The sequence below is a fragment of the Rhea americana genome, unplaced genomic scaffold (genome assembly GCF_003343005.1).
Source record: "Rhea americana isolate MKP2758 unplaced genomic scaffold, rheAme1 scaffold_371, whole genome shotgun sequence".
NCBI classification, from domain to species: domain Eukaryota; kingdom Metazoa; phylum Chordata; class Aves; order Rheiformes; family Rheidae; genus Rhea; species Rhea americana.
Genome location: NW_028186503.1, coordinates 285806 through 300504, shown reverse-complemented (window position 1 = coordinate 300504; position 14699 = coordinate 285806). Strand labels below are relative to the sequence as shown.

The window sequence follows — 14699 nt, the reverse complement described above, 5'->3', positions numbered from 1 at the left end:
ATGCTTGGTGGAGGATCTATTCCTGAGATTGGAAGTAATGGTTATTTTAATAGAATATGATGCTATTGGTATTATACCAAATTTCAGGTTGTCCATGTTTGCAAAAAGTGCAAATCTAAATTCAGRAGCATAATAAAATTAGAAGAATAATATTAACTTACATACAAGGTTAGTTTTCTTCAGCTTAAAAACTCAATCATTTACTTTTAGAGCACAGAAATTTTAATGTAGAGACACTTTTCTTCAGTAGGATTCTTTTTTCTACTAACTGATCAAAAATTTTTTAAGTGGTATATAAAATGTTCCACTCAGCTACTGCTGTTGCTATATTGTTAACATCTTATTTATTTAAACAGAGAAACCTCACTGAATATTTTGTTGCTGTGGATGTGAACAACATGCTGCAACTTTATGCCAGTATGTTGCATGAGAGACGAATCATTATTACCTCTAGCAAACTAAGCACTGTAAGTACTTCACACTTCTCCTTTTCAGTAGAATATATTGAACATTTCACAAAAAGACCTACAGACCTTTGTGGTTTTAGATATGTTCTATGTGTACTTATAAGACAATATCTACATACTTTCTTGATATATGGTTTTAGTCTGGCTCTTGAAGTACAAAAGTCTGATTTATATAAGACCCACTCAGATACATTAAGTCAGGTTAATTATTTTTCTTATCAGGAGATGAGAGTTCTTTAACTATCCTGAGTTCATTTCTGTGCCTTCTAACCTAAAAAGAATTCTTGAGGGCTATTATAAGATCTTTATTATTCACTTGTGGCTTATTCCATTGGAGCTACTTGAAAGAAATCAAGAGGCCATAATAATAGCTGCTATCCTAACCTGGTAATAGGTAGATTCATCTTTGTTAGAGTGGTTTGGGAGTGCATACTGTAATAGCTCTGATTTGGAGCAGCTCTTCAGGCTGATAATAATGTGCAACTCAAAATAGTAATTTTTTATTAGAGGTTTTAGGTTACTGCTCGCTTTAAAGTGTTTTTTCTCTTATATCTGCTTAGACTGTTTAATAAAATAATACTGTGTTTCATTTTGAAATACATTTAAATATTCCAATATTATTTTGGTTTAAACTTTACAGTATCATTTTGAGATTTTAAAATACCCTACATTTTGAAGATACTCTGAATATTAATTTTGCGTTAGTATGAGACTGTCACTTTATAACCAACTTTCAGCATAGAGCATATTTGTTATGCAGAAGCTTCTGCCTGTTAAGCTCAGTCATTGAAAATCCCTCCATTTTTTTCCCGACAATACTGCATGAAGTGTTTTGTTTAGTGCACTTTATGTGGTGGAACATCAATGCTGTGTTCCTAAGCATTGCTAATTGCACTACAGAATAAATGAACAGTTATTTTAGTTCCCGTAGGCATAGGCGTTTTTTGAGCACCACAGTGTTAGGTCTCTGAATCTGTAATCAGTGTTGTGGTGAGAGGATGCCCAAGAGTCACTAAGATGGTAGGTAAAAGACAGCACTTTACCGTGTGCTGATCTGCAGAACAAGGAGCGAAATACATAAGTCAGTGATGATTAGAGAATAAAGGAGACATGAGCCTGCACAGGTAGAGGTGGCATGAACAAATAGGAAGAACAGAAAGATAAGTAGTGAATGAATATAAGCAATCTTCAGATTACTAGTCTAAGATGCATCTTTTTTTTTAGCCACCAAAGATTTTACTTTGTCTTAGGGAATATCCGTATTCATATCATAACTTCGTGTTTTTTCTTCTCTGGAAATGACTAGGAGAAGAATTATGCTTCACAACATGACAAAAAGATCAGTGTTGACCACCCAAAAGGGTGAAGAGAATTTGAAGGGAAAGCCCTGTCAAAGAACCTGGTTTAATAAAAGTTCACAAAAAAAGGAGCAAAACCATGGAATTAGATTTATTTTTTCAGCTTTCTGGTTCAGGACCCACCTTGGTGTCAAGAAATAGAAGAAAAAATATACCATAAATAGACAAATCTAATGATGCGAAATCCCTTTTAATGACGTTGTGTCTTTAGGGCATCACTGGTTTGGAAGCCATTGCAGATCAATGGGTATAATACACCMCTTGTGAGAGAAGCGTGATTTTGCTTACAATTCAACTATTTATTCTGAACTTTGAGACAGTAATCTTTTTATGAAGTAACAGAGTCATCTTGATGGTGTCATCAGTGAAAATAATTTATATATTATTCTCCTGGATAAGGATATGCAGTCATAACAGACTTTTTGTCGGTGGTAATTGGACATCCTGAGGGATGAGACCACCAAGCTGTGAATCTGAACAACAGATTGCAGATCAAGTCTGAAAAGAGATACCACATCAGTTTCACTTTCTTCTGGTTATTTTTTTCAGTCTACTAACTTAAGTCATAGGTAAAGTAAATTACTGCCACATCATCTAGGRTCCATTCTGATGTAAGAGTGGGTACACTAGTGAAGTCTGATTAAAAGTGAAAAAAATAAAGTGCTGAAAGAATGAAAAGTAGAGCTGGCTTATCAGGATCTTCAGCAAGAAGTGTTACCCGGTAGTCTTTCATAAACAGAACAGAAGCAGTAGTAGACTTGCTTGTTTAAAGAGCACTGTAGTTTAAAAAACAGATTCAACCCTTCTAAGTATCTCTTATAAGAATTAACTAGAATGATTACATGCGTTTTTAGCATGGTAAGATAATCTTGTTTAGCAATGGATTGCCTAATTACACAATAGAAAATACATACAAATAACAAACAAACTTACAAAATAAATAAACACAATACAAAAGACATACTTTTGTATCACACCAGTCACATTTTAATATTGCTGATTTGCAATTTGATATTTAAAAAGATTATACTTTCAAAAATAGTGCTACCAAGTACAACGTACTGTTAAGGGAATTGTGCCTTATCTTTGGGGTTAACTGAATACCAAGTGTTTGTGTCACTTCATGAAGTGCGCTGGGTTGTGATGTCACCTTGGAGTTATCGGCTCTGTTTCGGTTCAGAATCTCGGGGCAGTGACTGATAACAAAAGGCATAATTCAAGGCCTTGCTTCAGTTCTCCTTGCCATTCTTGAGAGGGGGATGGAAAACTGCACTTATACACAGAAATTGTTTAAGTCTAGCATTTCTGTCCTACAAATTTCATGTTTTCGTTATATTCAAATAAAGAATCAGTCCTGATATGAAAACAAGGGGGAAAAAACAGATGCTATATTTAAAAAGAAGGGTTATTGGGCAGGCAAGAAGAGAAAGAGAAAAGGAGATTTCTGTTTTAAGCTGTTCAGTAGCCTGTTAATTAAAAAAATAAAAATGATGATTACCAACTTGTCCTGAGGGGCTCCAATTCAGCTGATAACTTACGTTTTGTTTCAGTCAAGCAAGATTTGTTTTATGTGCATCTGCTTGTATTTGCAGTTGTTATGTATTCTTTGCATCTTTCTTTAAATTGATTTTCTTTGTTTATAACCTTTAAAAAACTCTTTTGGTGGGGATCTTTGCTTTCCATAGCAACTGCTCAAAAATACATGGCAAATTCTCACTATTCATTTCTGTCATAGCTTTTGGTCATTGTTTGCCCTAAGTGTTGATTCTTTTTTTAGCTTGACTTTCCAACTACTTAATGCGATTGTCATAAACCTCACATGGTGCTTCAAGCTTAGTATTAGAGACAGATTTGCTAGCCTATTCTGTTAGATCTGTTTCTAACAAAAATTACCATTTTTGGCTTTTGAATGGTATGTTGTAAAAGAGAAACAAATTACATGACTTTGGAATGAATGAATGAAACAATGGAACTGATTAATTCACAGAGGTAGCTGTTAGCTATTTCACTTTAACTGTATGAGGAAGACTTTTCCTAAATGTCATACTATATATTCTAATGTGGCACCATTTTCTCATTCATTACTACATCTGCATGTATTCTTATTAATTGCATGGAGCTGTAACAGTTTCAATACAATTAATTTTTTAATTCAATCTTACAATAAATTATTAAACTGCTCGGGAAGGCTTTTTCAGGAAGGCTGAACTAAAACATTGATTTTATGCATGCTGTAGGCAGGCCCTAGATGTTTAGGCCCCAAGTGCACCTGCTGTGGTAGTCTACCAGAACATCATACCGTACTCTCATGTATTCAAAGCAAAGGAATAAATCATGATTTTACAACAGTGCATCAGTTGACTTATTGCTGTTTTGTGACCGGAGGTAGGAAGGATTGCTGTTTAAAGCCATGTCATCGGTTCTCAAGTCACTCAAGCATGAAAGCTTGTCATATGCCTCTGTAATTGTACCTTGCCAGTCTTTCTCTAACTAGTCAACTGGGGCCGTGCATTTTGTCTCGAACACCCGGCTGGCCAGTGTCTGACAGGAGCTTTCTCATCATCCTGTCAGTAATATGTTAACTAGAAGTGTATCTTCTGCGGCCCATAGTGGCGAGTGGAAGGGATGCTACATTTTAAAGCAAATGTCTAAATGTTATGTCCATTTTGACCAATATTTGTTTTTGGTAATACAAGTCTGATATATATGAAAGCACAGCGGTTACAAAGTTCTGCTTTGCTCTGTATGTAGGTTTCGTTGGTGAGCCGTGCAGAAAGGAGTGTATTTGCTATTAAAATATCAGTAAGAGATGCGTGTTCCCCCCGCCCCCCACCCCCCTCACACACACACACACACACACACACACACACACGCACACATCTGTGGAATTATTTTTACTGTTGCTTATATGCAAAGAGATATTTCTGCAGTTTCAGTCAGTATAATTAGTTGGCACTTTCAAATTCCTTTCCTCTTAGATCGTGTTCAGCTGCTTAGCTGTGACAGTCACGGCACCCACGGTCAATCAGGCACTCAGAGGACAAGAAGGTTCCTTGGAGAATGCAATGCAGTTGGCCATCTCTAGCAGCAAAACCCACTGTCCTTGCGCTGAATGCATTTTTGTGGATTGCTTTGCTCCTTCTACACCTGACCCAAAGTCTAAGATTCATGAGTTTTTTCCAAAATCCATGTGTCCCTAGGCAGTAATATTATCAACTGAATTGGAAAACAATTGCAGTGGTTTTCTGTCGCTCACTTCACTTAATTCTATCTGTGGTTTATATATTGCATATTCTTGGATACGCTTAGAAAGAATGTGAAGTAGTGCTGTTACTGGGCCAGATCGTTGACCTGTGGCTTTAGGAATACAAGGCATGCTAGTGTAGACTGTGGAAAGACAGAAAGCTATTCTTCTGTATTTTTATATTTCTGCATTCAGAACTGGCTCTTCTCTGATACAGACTAAAGCAACCTAAGGAGCCAAAGCAATTCGCTTCATACAGGCTTTCCATGTTGGAGTAAGGAGTGGCATTAGGAATTGACATACAGTTTGGCAACAACACAATTTCCTTATGCTGGGGTGATTCTTTTTCTACAGTTCTGATAAAACCAACTGCACAATCATTTTTGTTTTTCCTGATTGTGCGCCGCAATATGGTCACAATTGTATCTAAAAATGAATTCATGAAGTGCAGAGCAGCCTCATTTTAAATAATATTGTCCTGGTAATTCAAAAAATTATAGATTTACAATTGAATTCTTGTCTCAGATTCCTGTGAAGTAGTACGTAGTGTGCATAAATATGTAAGGACTAAATTTAATTCTTGAAAAACAGAAAATCGATACAAATTTATCATTAACCGATAAAGCAGTACAGATTTTCAGCTGACAGTCATCATACTCCTAAATGTGGAATTAGGATTCATTTAGGAATATTAGGTATAGACCAGTTGGTCTGTGGGCAGATATAGAGTGGTGTCATTTAATTATTAAAAATTAAGGTCTAAGCAGTCTAAGGTTAAAACATGTTATCTGGGCAGAGGTGCATGTTGCAGTGTGGTTGAGGTTCTATCAGGACGCTAGTCCAGAATGCACTGTAGTACCCTTCTGGCTCTGAAGTTATGGGAGGGAGGACAGGAAAGGCCAATACAGAATAAAAATATGGTTAGGAGTTACAGGTGGACCTGGTAACTCAAAAGATTTCTCAGGCCCAAAGCTTAGAATAGGTTTTCCATCTCCCCAGCAAAATATTAAGAAAAGTAATTGTGAAAGAATTTGTGAAAAGGCATAGAAATGTGTGGTCAACAAATGATTAAAGTTCTTTTAATGAAAAGGGAAAAACATAAATATTGCAGACTGCTGTTACCTGCCATCTGTAAAATGTGAGGAAATACGTAAGTGGGTTGCGTTTAAAAAAAAGATTTCTTTTTTTCTGTAAAAAGAAAGCATATAGACATAAAGATAGATTTGCAAATACATTTCAAAGTAAAATGTTTCACTTGGTAACATTATAGAAAAAAACAACAAATTCAGCGTTAAAATAATCCTTTAGGGGTAAAAGTTGTTCTTTTTCTAATTCACGTAATCTTCAGCAATTTAGTAAAAACTGGTAAAACAAAATGCCGTATGCAGGCCCTGCTACGGGCATCTGTCCTCTAAGAGCTAGACTGAGTGAAGCTGCCTGCTACTGAGTCCTTTGAGGCTGGGCCATGTGTGAACTGTATTTTTCCTCAAATTCAACAGTGAAAAGATGAATTATAGCATAGCCAGTAGTGATCTCTAGTCTTGCTTGCAGTAAATAAGTTGTCTGTCAGCTATTCAAAGGAAGCTGTTCCCTGCTGCTTCTTAATTAGTGGATGGCAGAAGAACATATCATGGATTTACTCTGGGGGAGAGAATGTTAATAAAAATTATTTTCTTGGAAACTCCCCTTTCAGGAGCAAGAAACACTTACTAAGCTCCCTTGTTTTATGGGAGCGTAGCTCTTTCTCCTTGGAAAGAGATTCATAAAAGATAAGAGTAAAGAAATGGGGAGTCAGTCATTAAGAAAATGAGACAAAAAGATGTGTATATTTGTGTCGAAGTGTCTTTGAGAGGAGAAGAGATAAGCTAGGAAATAAACGCATCTCAAGAAGAAAATATTATCAAGAACATCTAGAGATGAAATGAGGAAATATATGGAAAATTAAATTATTAAACAGATAATACAAATAAACATAATTAGTTCATTACAAGATAAACAAATATCAGTAAGAGACCTGTTAGATAATCTAACATGAAATGTGAGAGATGAAAGGTGACTTGACTAACTTCCAAAAGTTCGTTTTATGAAGATGAACTCTCAACATATGAAGAATACTAAAAAACTTTGCGTGAAGAAGAAATTGAGTAACTGAAGCCAAGTTGCATGGCTTTTTCTATGCTACCCACACCTACGGGTTGTATAGATATATTTAAGTATCTATGAAAGTGTTTGGTTCCTCAGTATAGACACAGTATGTCAGTGGCATTCCTTACTGAGTCCTCACCTGTCTGTTACCACTTCAGTTGCATTTGTTGCTCCACTTCCATTTTCCGCAAGTGTGTCTTTCCTGGAGCCATTGGCAAAGAACAAACTGGCTGCAGTATTTTCTTCTCCCTTCCAAACGCATGCACAGGAGTGATGCCGTAATGCTACTTGTGAATCAAAAATTGCAGGAAAAGAATGAAAATGATTGTACATGAAGTGCTGTCAAATACATGAATAACACTTCCCTTTCCTTCCCCTGGAGGTAAGGATAAAGCAAATAAGATCCCAAAACAAATGGAGACAGTAAATTTTTTAAATGAATGTTTTGCTTTTTCCACGTTTCATAATGGAAAATGCTGAAATTTTCAGCTATGGACTGCAAATATATTTTCCTTCCCCACTCTCCATCACGTGAGTGAGGAATGCTGAGGCCTTGTCTTGCTGAAGGAGGAAAATACATTATGGCTCATTTAAGGTCTTCCCCTTTTTTCTTTTTAAAGTTTATGGGGATAGCAGATGGAAGACTACTAGTCAGGAGCTAAATTGAAGAAACGCRTGAGAAATGGCTAACCTTTAGATATTGTGACTTGGACAGTATATTCTTTTCTCTTTGATTCTTGCTGAATTTCTTCTATTCAGTGATTTCTATCTTCTTACCAATGCCAGTAGAGTAGACTAAGCTTATGATTTAGTCTGATCTTTTATCCTTGAGAGGTGGGAAGGGATTTATGTTCTATTGTAAGTTGGCTAGAGCAAGGGCTCCCTTTCTGCTCTTTGTTCCCAGCAGTCTCTCCCTGTCTGTTCAAGGAGTGGATGGAAAGGGGCAGATGTTTAATATCTATAATGTGTTTGGGGCCTGATTTCATTCCCTGTCAAACAAGATTTAGATCTTGTTTTCAAAAGATCAGCTTTTGACAAAGCTGATAGTCTTAGGAGTTGTAATAATGTAGAACAGAGGCTTGTTTTCTCTTGAACTGCTCTTCCCTTCTCAGGAAGTGGATAGTGGTTTTACAGTAACTCTTGTAAGCAGGCACCATTGTATTTGTATTGACAGGCACCAGCAATAGGAGTTGGTCCAGGCTGACGGTAGTAATCATAGTTATAATAGTGAAAAAGTGACCTGTCCTCTGCGATTTCTTACTGGGTATTAGTAAGTAGATGAGTTAACTAAGCAGAATCTTTGGCATCTTTCAGCATATGAATGGTCAAGACAGTAAGAGGGAAGTAATTCTTTAGCCCGATGGGATTGCGAGGGAGGAGGGAAAGAGCATACCCGTTTCTGGGCATAGTGTTAACAGAGATTGACAGTGTTTAAGGATTTATTTTAGGAAATAGTTTTATCACAGTAGTTCTTTAATTCCTTATAGTTGATTTTAAAAGGTTGTACTGTATTGCAGGTTAATTTTACTTTAACATTTTATCTAACTTCTCTTTCTGTTCTTGACTATCTGACAAGATTCTGCTAATCAATTCATACATTTCCAATTTTCGTGTTGTGGCATGAGTAAGTCTTGTCATCTATACTCTGCATCACTTTTTACCTTTGGTTATAGGAAATGCTTTGAAGAAAATAATYAATGCTGATAGCAAGTAACTGCCAGATGAGAAAGAATAGCTTTGTGCAAGATACAGACTAATTGTTTTCATTTTACTCTTTCAAATTGAGTTTCAAATAAGCACAGTGTGCAAGCCTGCAGAAAATCGTTCAAGCGAAGTAGTGTGGTTCTAGACATGTTGCCGTGTTTTAGCAGAAATAAAGGGAGGCAGCATGAGACAAGTCATTTTGAAAGTCCACAGTAAAAAGCTTTATTGATAGAATTGAGTATTAGAATAGCAAATACACATATCAGAATTAGTACATCCACGTGAAAGAGAGGGAGGAGCTGCACTCTTCCATTCCCAGGAACAAGTAAACCTACTTTGATCAAGCCTTGAACTAAAACTTTTCCTAATAATTCTGGTTCAACAGTTGTAGATTTTGAACAACGTAGTCTTCCTAAATGGCTGTTTGTTGCAGTAAGGTGAAAAGCAACTCCTCACTTTTCTCTAGTATTCTTATATTATTTCAGTCACGCTGGCATTTGATAGTAATTAATTTACTATCCTTTAGTAGTGGATTTTGCTTAAAAAAAAAAAAAAACTTTCTGAAGTGCTGGCTTTTTTCATTGTTTGGAAAGTTTTTTTATTATAGCCTAATATTGCTAGTAAGCACATAGTTCTCACATATTTCCAGGGGGAAAAGATAGAATTACTGTACCATAATCACCACAAAGGTCTGGAGAAAACACGTCATGCTTTCCTTACAGGTTGATAAAAGCTTATGTGGCGACACTGACTGAAGTGTATTATCAGAAGAGATCAGAAACAGACTGAAACTTTCAGTTGTACCCAATAATGTAATAAATTCATTAACTGATAGGTAGAATGGGAGAGCAAATTTACTTCCAGTCTTGTGAAATTGCTAGGAATTTCAAATTAAGTTTGTATTCCAATTAGAAAATAAGTTGAACACTGAGTTTTTATTAGCAGTTTTTTAAACTAGTTTAGGTCAATTGACTTATTAAGTTATATAACTTAAAACTTATTTCAACCATTTTTTAAAGCCACGGTTTTATTTTCAAAATGAAAAATTGCTTAAACTAGAAGAAATTGTTGGAAATGAAGATAAAGAGTAACTTCTTGAAAATTAGATTTTTTTTTGAAAAATAACTCCCATTGTTCAATATTATCAAAGAAGGATTTCAACAGACAAAAATTCTATTTTAAAAATTTTCCAGCCCATTTCATTATGGAAGAGGACACAACACTAGAAGATGTTTTCCATGTGGTAGACTGTTGCATTAGTATCATTTGCTGCCAGAGAACATGTAATAAACTATCAACTTGCAGTAACCACTTAGGTTCCATAACACTATTTTACAATAATTTGTGAATTTTTAACCAACTCAACATTGAACAATGATCCATGTTTGTGTAGATGGAAACATACATATGTATGTACTTATATATGTATGTGTGTGTATATGTGTACTCACACCATTAGATCTAGCAAATTTTTTTGGACAAATGTTTTCACCTTACATATGCAAGCTTATCTCTTTAGAAAGGAATTACAGTTTGCAGTTGATGAAACCTCCAGTAGTAGCTGGCAAAATAGGTAAGGCTGTAAACAACCTTGAAAATGACTTCAAGATAATTTAGTATAATGACTAGCTAGCTTGGAAAAGAAATTTCTCTGAACTATGACACTTCTCTTCTTGAAAGCTTTTTAAAATGTAGATGTTGATCATTCCTTTTGGAATAGATCTCAACTGATGGAGAGGCTGCATATAAATACCTCTTTTGCTAAATAGCATAAAGGATTCTTTTCTGAAAAGTTCTCACCAGCCAGTTCTCAGCACTTGGTCAAGCAACAGATGTTCATTTCTGCACCTTATAGTGTGCACCTCTCTGCCTCCTGTCTCCAGCTTTCTACAGGGCATCTGATCTTGCTCTAGCTGCTTCTCCTTCAGACTACAGTTGCTATCAGGCATCCCTCCAGTCCTGGTGGACTTTGTAATTTAAACAGTCAGGTACAAGCTTGTCCCTGAATGTTTTTCAAATTTTTTAACTCTCTGATTATTTAGGACTTAGAGTATTTAGAGATTCGCAGAATTCCCTATTTCTTTCTATTTAGAAGAATGAATATTTCAATTAAAGAGCTAAGTTATGTAAATAGCTACTGCATTTGAAGACTGCAATCGCTGTTGCAATATTAAAAAAGGAGAAAACAAAATGGCAAGAAGTGCAAATTCTGTAATATGAAATCCATATTTATTGTATTATGATTTGCTTAGAGATAATTGACACAGTACTAAAATGCTAGTCAGTTTGAACAGTATTAGAATCCCATAGCTGTTTGTATTATAGGAAGCTATAAAGCATGTTCATACCATACTATAATGTTTAGAAATCTACTGCAGTAGCATAGATAAGGTGTTACATGTTGTTAAATTGAAAAGCAAGGAACAGTACAGCAAAACATTGGTGCTTGTGTACTCAAATACTTACATTTGCTGCTAGAAATGTTAAAATGTAGTAGATTTTTTAAAAATTAAAAATGCTAAATGCTAGTCCACCGAATGCCACACCAATATATAGATTCTGAAATGAGACCTAATAAAACTCTAAATGTGTTTTAGTGGAATTATTTACTTCCCTTTTTGATTGTGAGCTAAAATATGATGCAGACTTTATATATACAAAAGAAAGGAAAATATTTCTTTATGCATATAGCATAGTCGTATTAATCTATAATTTAAAAATGCCAATTAAGAGGAAGAGGATGGCATATCCTCTTTTAGGATCCTCTGTATGCTCTACTTTACTTCAATCTGTGATTGAAATGCTTGCTTGTATATAGCCAGTTGTGGTTTAAAATTTACAAGCTGCATGTAGTAGCATGTGGACATTTTAACTGGTAATCCCATTTCCATTTTGAATATAAGACCCCAAAACATGATACTGAGCTTGAATGCATCATCAGTAGTATTACTTCAGCTTCAGAAAATGGTAATGCAGAAATAAATCCCATAAGCAGTTCTGTGTCAAAGAGGAGAATGATACTTATTTCTTCCTCCAAATCAATTAATTCTTAGTAACAAAACAGTAATTATTAAAACAACCATTACTATATTATCTAAAATGAAATGAATTGCAGATGTTTGACATAAAGCTAGGAAATGAAATGTTAATCTGAAGTGAACAGTTTAAATATGGAATTATGATATACTTGGCTTTCGTAGTGTAACTGTCAAGCTTGGGCAGTTCGTTGGTCAATAGTGACATTCTCTGTGTCAGTGAACAGAGTCTCTTGATACCTTAACCTGCAGTTCACACATTACTGAAGCTCCAGCTGTCGAACATCCAGGTCCCCTGATATTATTGCAGCTTCCAGACTCTCCTGACTGGCTCATGTTTCATTCTTGGCAATTTGCCCTAATGATATCCCTCAGGAGCTTTAAGACCCTCTTCTTTTCCATATTTAATCGTGTTATATTAATCTGAGTGATGAACAAACTATGCTGCACAAATTGTAATTCTCCATGATTTCTGCTGTGATGCTATTACAATTATTTTATTCATTTTTAGTAAAATATATATATGCACAAAATTGCAGCATAATTTTTATGTATAACTGTCCAGCATAGCCACAGTATGAAAGCTTTAACTGCTGATCTCTTCCACAAAGAGTTTTTTTCCGTAAAATCCATACAATTTTAGCGCTTGTTCTATAGACAGGACTTACAGTTTATTTTAGCTCATAGTTTTGTTATAGTACAAGTACATGTCTAAACAAAGCACGAGGACAGGACAGTATTGCGTCGATAGTAGAAACTGCTCTCTGGGTATGACCTCTTGTGTCCCGGAGAGATTAAGTCCTATGACTGAGATTCTTAAATTCTCTTCTGAGTAAAATTCTCCTAGTCTAAGTAATGTCTAAATACGGAATTTGTAATGGCTTATTTGCTGAATATAAATTAGCTCTCTTTGAAAATAGTCTTGCTATTTTCTTATTCTGTGGTCTTCTCAGTTGTTCAATGAGTAAAATTGCTCAGATTTATCTAATCGTCCAACAGCAATAGCAACACAGTATTTGAGAGGTTAAATTCAAGCCCTTTATTATGTTATTTCAAATTATTTTGTTCACTGGAGAAGTGCACTAGACCTAGTTACTACTACTAACTAGTTCCACAGTCTTTAAGAAAACAGCTATCTCCTTTGTGAATGGTAAGCAGACTGTAACACCTCCGTGTCCTGGTCAAGGAAATCTTTATTTTTGGGGTGGCTAGTGCCAGACTTCCCAATTTCTATTTTGGGGAAGAAGTTTTGGGAAGTTATAATAAAGTTACCTGCTAATACTAAAGTTACCTGTAATAATATTCCCTGCTGTCATAGGGAATATCCACTTTAGATTTTTGTATGTATATGCAAATATGCATATACATATATATATATAAAAATATATATTATATATATATATATAGGKGTGTGTGTGTACACAAACACACACATACACACGTACATGTAGTTTGGAAATAAAAGTAGTGGCAGAAATTGAAGTTAATCATGCTGTAGAATTTAGTGCACTTCTGAGGCTTGAAGCAGGGTCAGATGAACTGCCATTTTGCTGTTGTCCTGGGAAACGCTGGAGTCCTTTGGGGCAGGAAAGCTACTGTTCTTCCTGCCACTGGAGCCAAATGCTGTTCACGTGCACTCAAGTGCTTTGTGTTCGATATGTCACTACCCGAGTTTGTTGGCCGTGATAAACATCCACAAGTGTGTGTTTTCTTTCTTTTCCAAAGAAAGAGGCAGAGCAGTGCTTAACTTGTCAGTTTGCATTTTGTAAATGCGATACTTGTATACGTATCTCAAGAGTTCATGGTAAGTGCATCTGAACAATTAAAAGTAATAATAAAAAAAAATCTATAGTAGGAGATTTATAACAATTAAGATTCTTCAACATCTAAAAATTAATTTATAATGTTGCACTTCGTTCTTACTCTTCGTATTTTTTTTTCTAATTCTATTTATGTATTTTTGGTTTTAGTTAACTGCTTGTGTTCATGCATCAGCTGCATTGTTATATCCGATGTACTGGCAACACATTTACATCCCAGTGCTTCCTGCCCATCTTCTGGACTACTGCTGGTAAGATAGCTAACCTGTCATCTTCCTTTCTGAGAGTTAGCCTCTCTTGCAATCTGAATTTACTCATGAAAACAACAACTAGTTATATGACTAAATGTACAGGATCCAGTTTATGAAAGCACTTTAGCCAATGCATAAATGATTACTGGATGAGAGATATTTAAGCGTTTCTTTATGAGTTTTTTGAGTTGGGACCTTGAGTTACAATGCTGTGTACTATCAAGGTAGCATTTAGAATTCAGATTATAAAAACTGTTCATGTTTTATTTTTAGAGAATGCATTCAGTGATTTAAATGTAACTGTCATAATAGTTTTCATTTATTTGACATTTTCTCAGGCAAAACATACTGAAATAAGCATTAAAAAATGACTAATGTCTGTTGAATCAAATACTTGGAGGCATCCAAGTCAGTACCTAACAACTGAGTCTATTTTTCTGTTATTAATATTTTTATTCACAGGAATTATGCTTAAATACTTACTTGGCTTTATGTTATTTTTCTAGAACCTATACATATTAATGTTCTATTGAGCTCCACCCAGTCTGCTGAACTTCCTCTGTTTTCAAAGAAATTCTCGTTTTATTTTATATTTTTTAAGTCCCCTTGATAGCTTTTCCTCAAGTTTACAGTATTTGCCCATGATAAATCATTTTTTTTTCCTTTGGTAGCTCC

At 35.2% G+C, this 14699-nt stretch overlaps 1 protein-coding gene across 1 annotated transcript in view; it reads left to right on the top strand.

Annotated features, from left to right (window-relative positions):
- Positions 1-14699, top strand: part of DENND1B (DENN domain containing 1B) — a 190310-nt gene that overhangs the window by 113198 nt on the left and 62413 nt on the right. Inside the window, exons 12-13 of the mRNA XM_085312946.1 lie at positions 357-467; positions 13924-14024. Of these exons, the coding sequence (XP_085169072.1) occupies positions 357-467; positions 13924-14024 (212 nt within the window). The remainder of the gene's footprint in view (positions 1-356; positions 468-13923; positions 14025-14699) is intronic.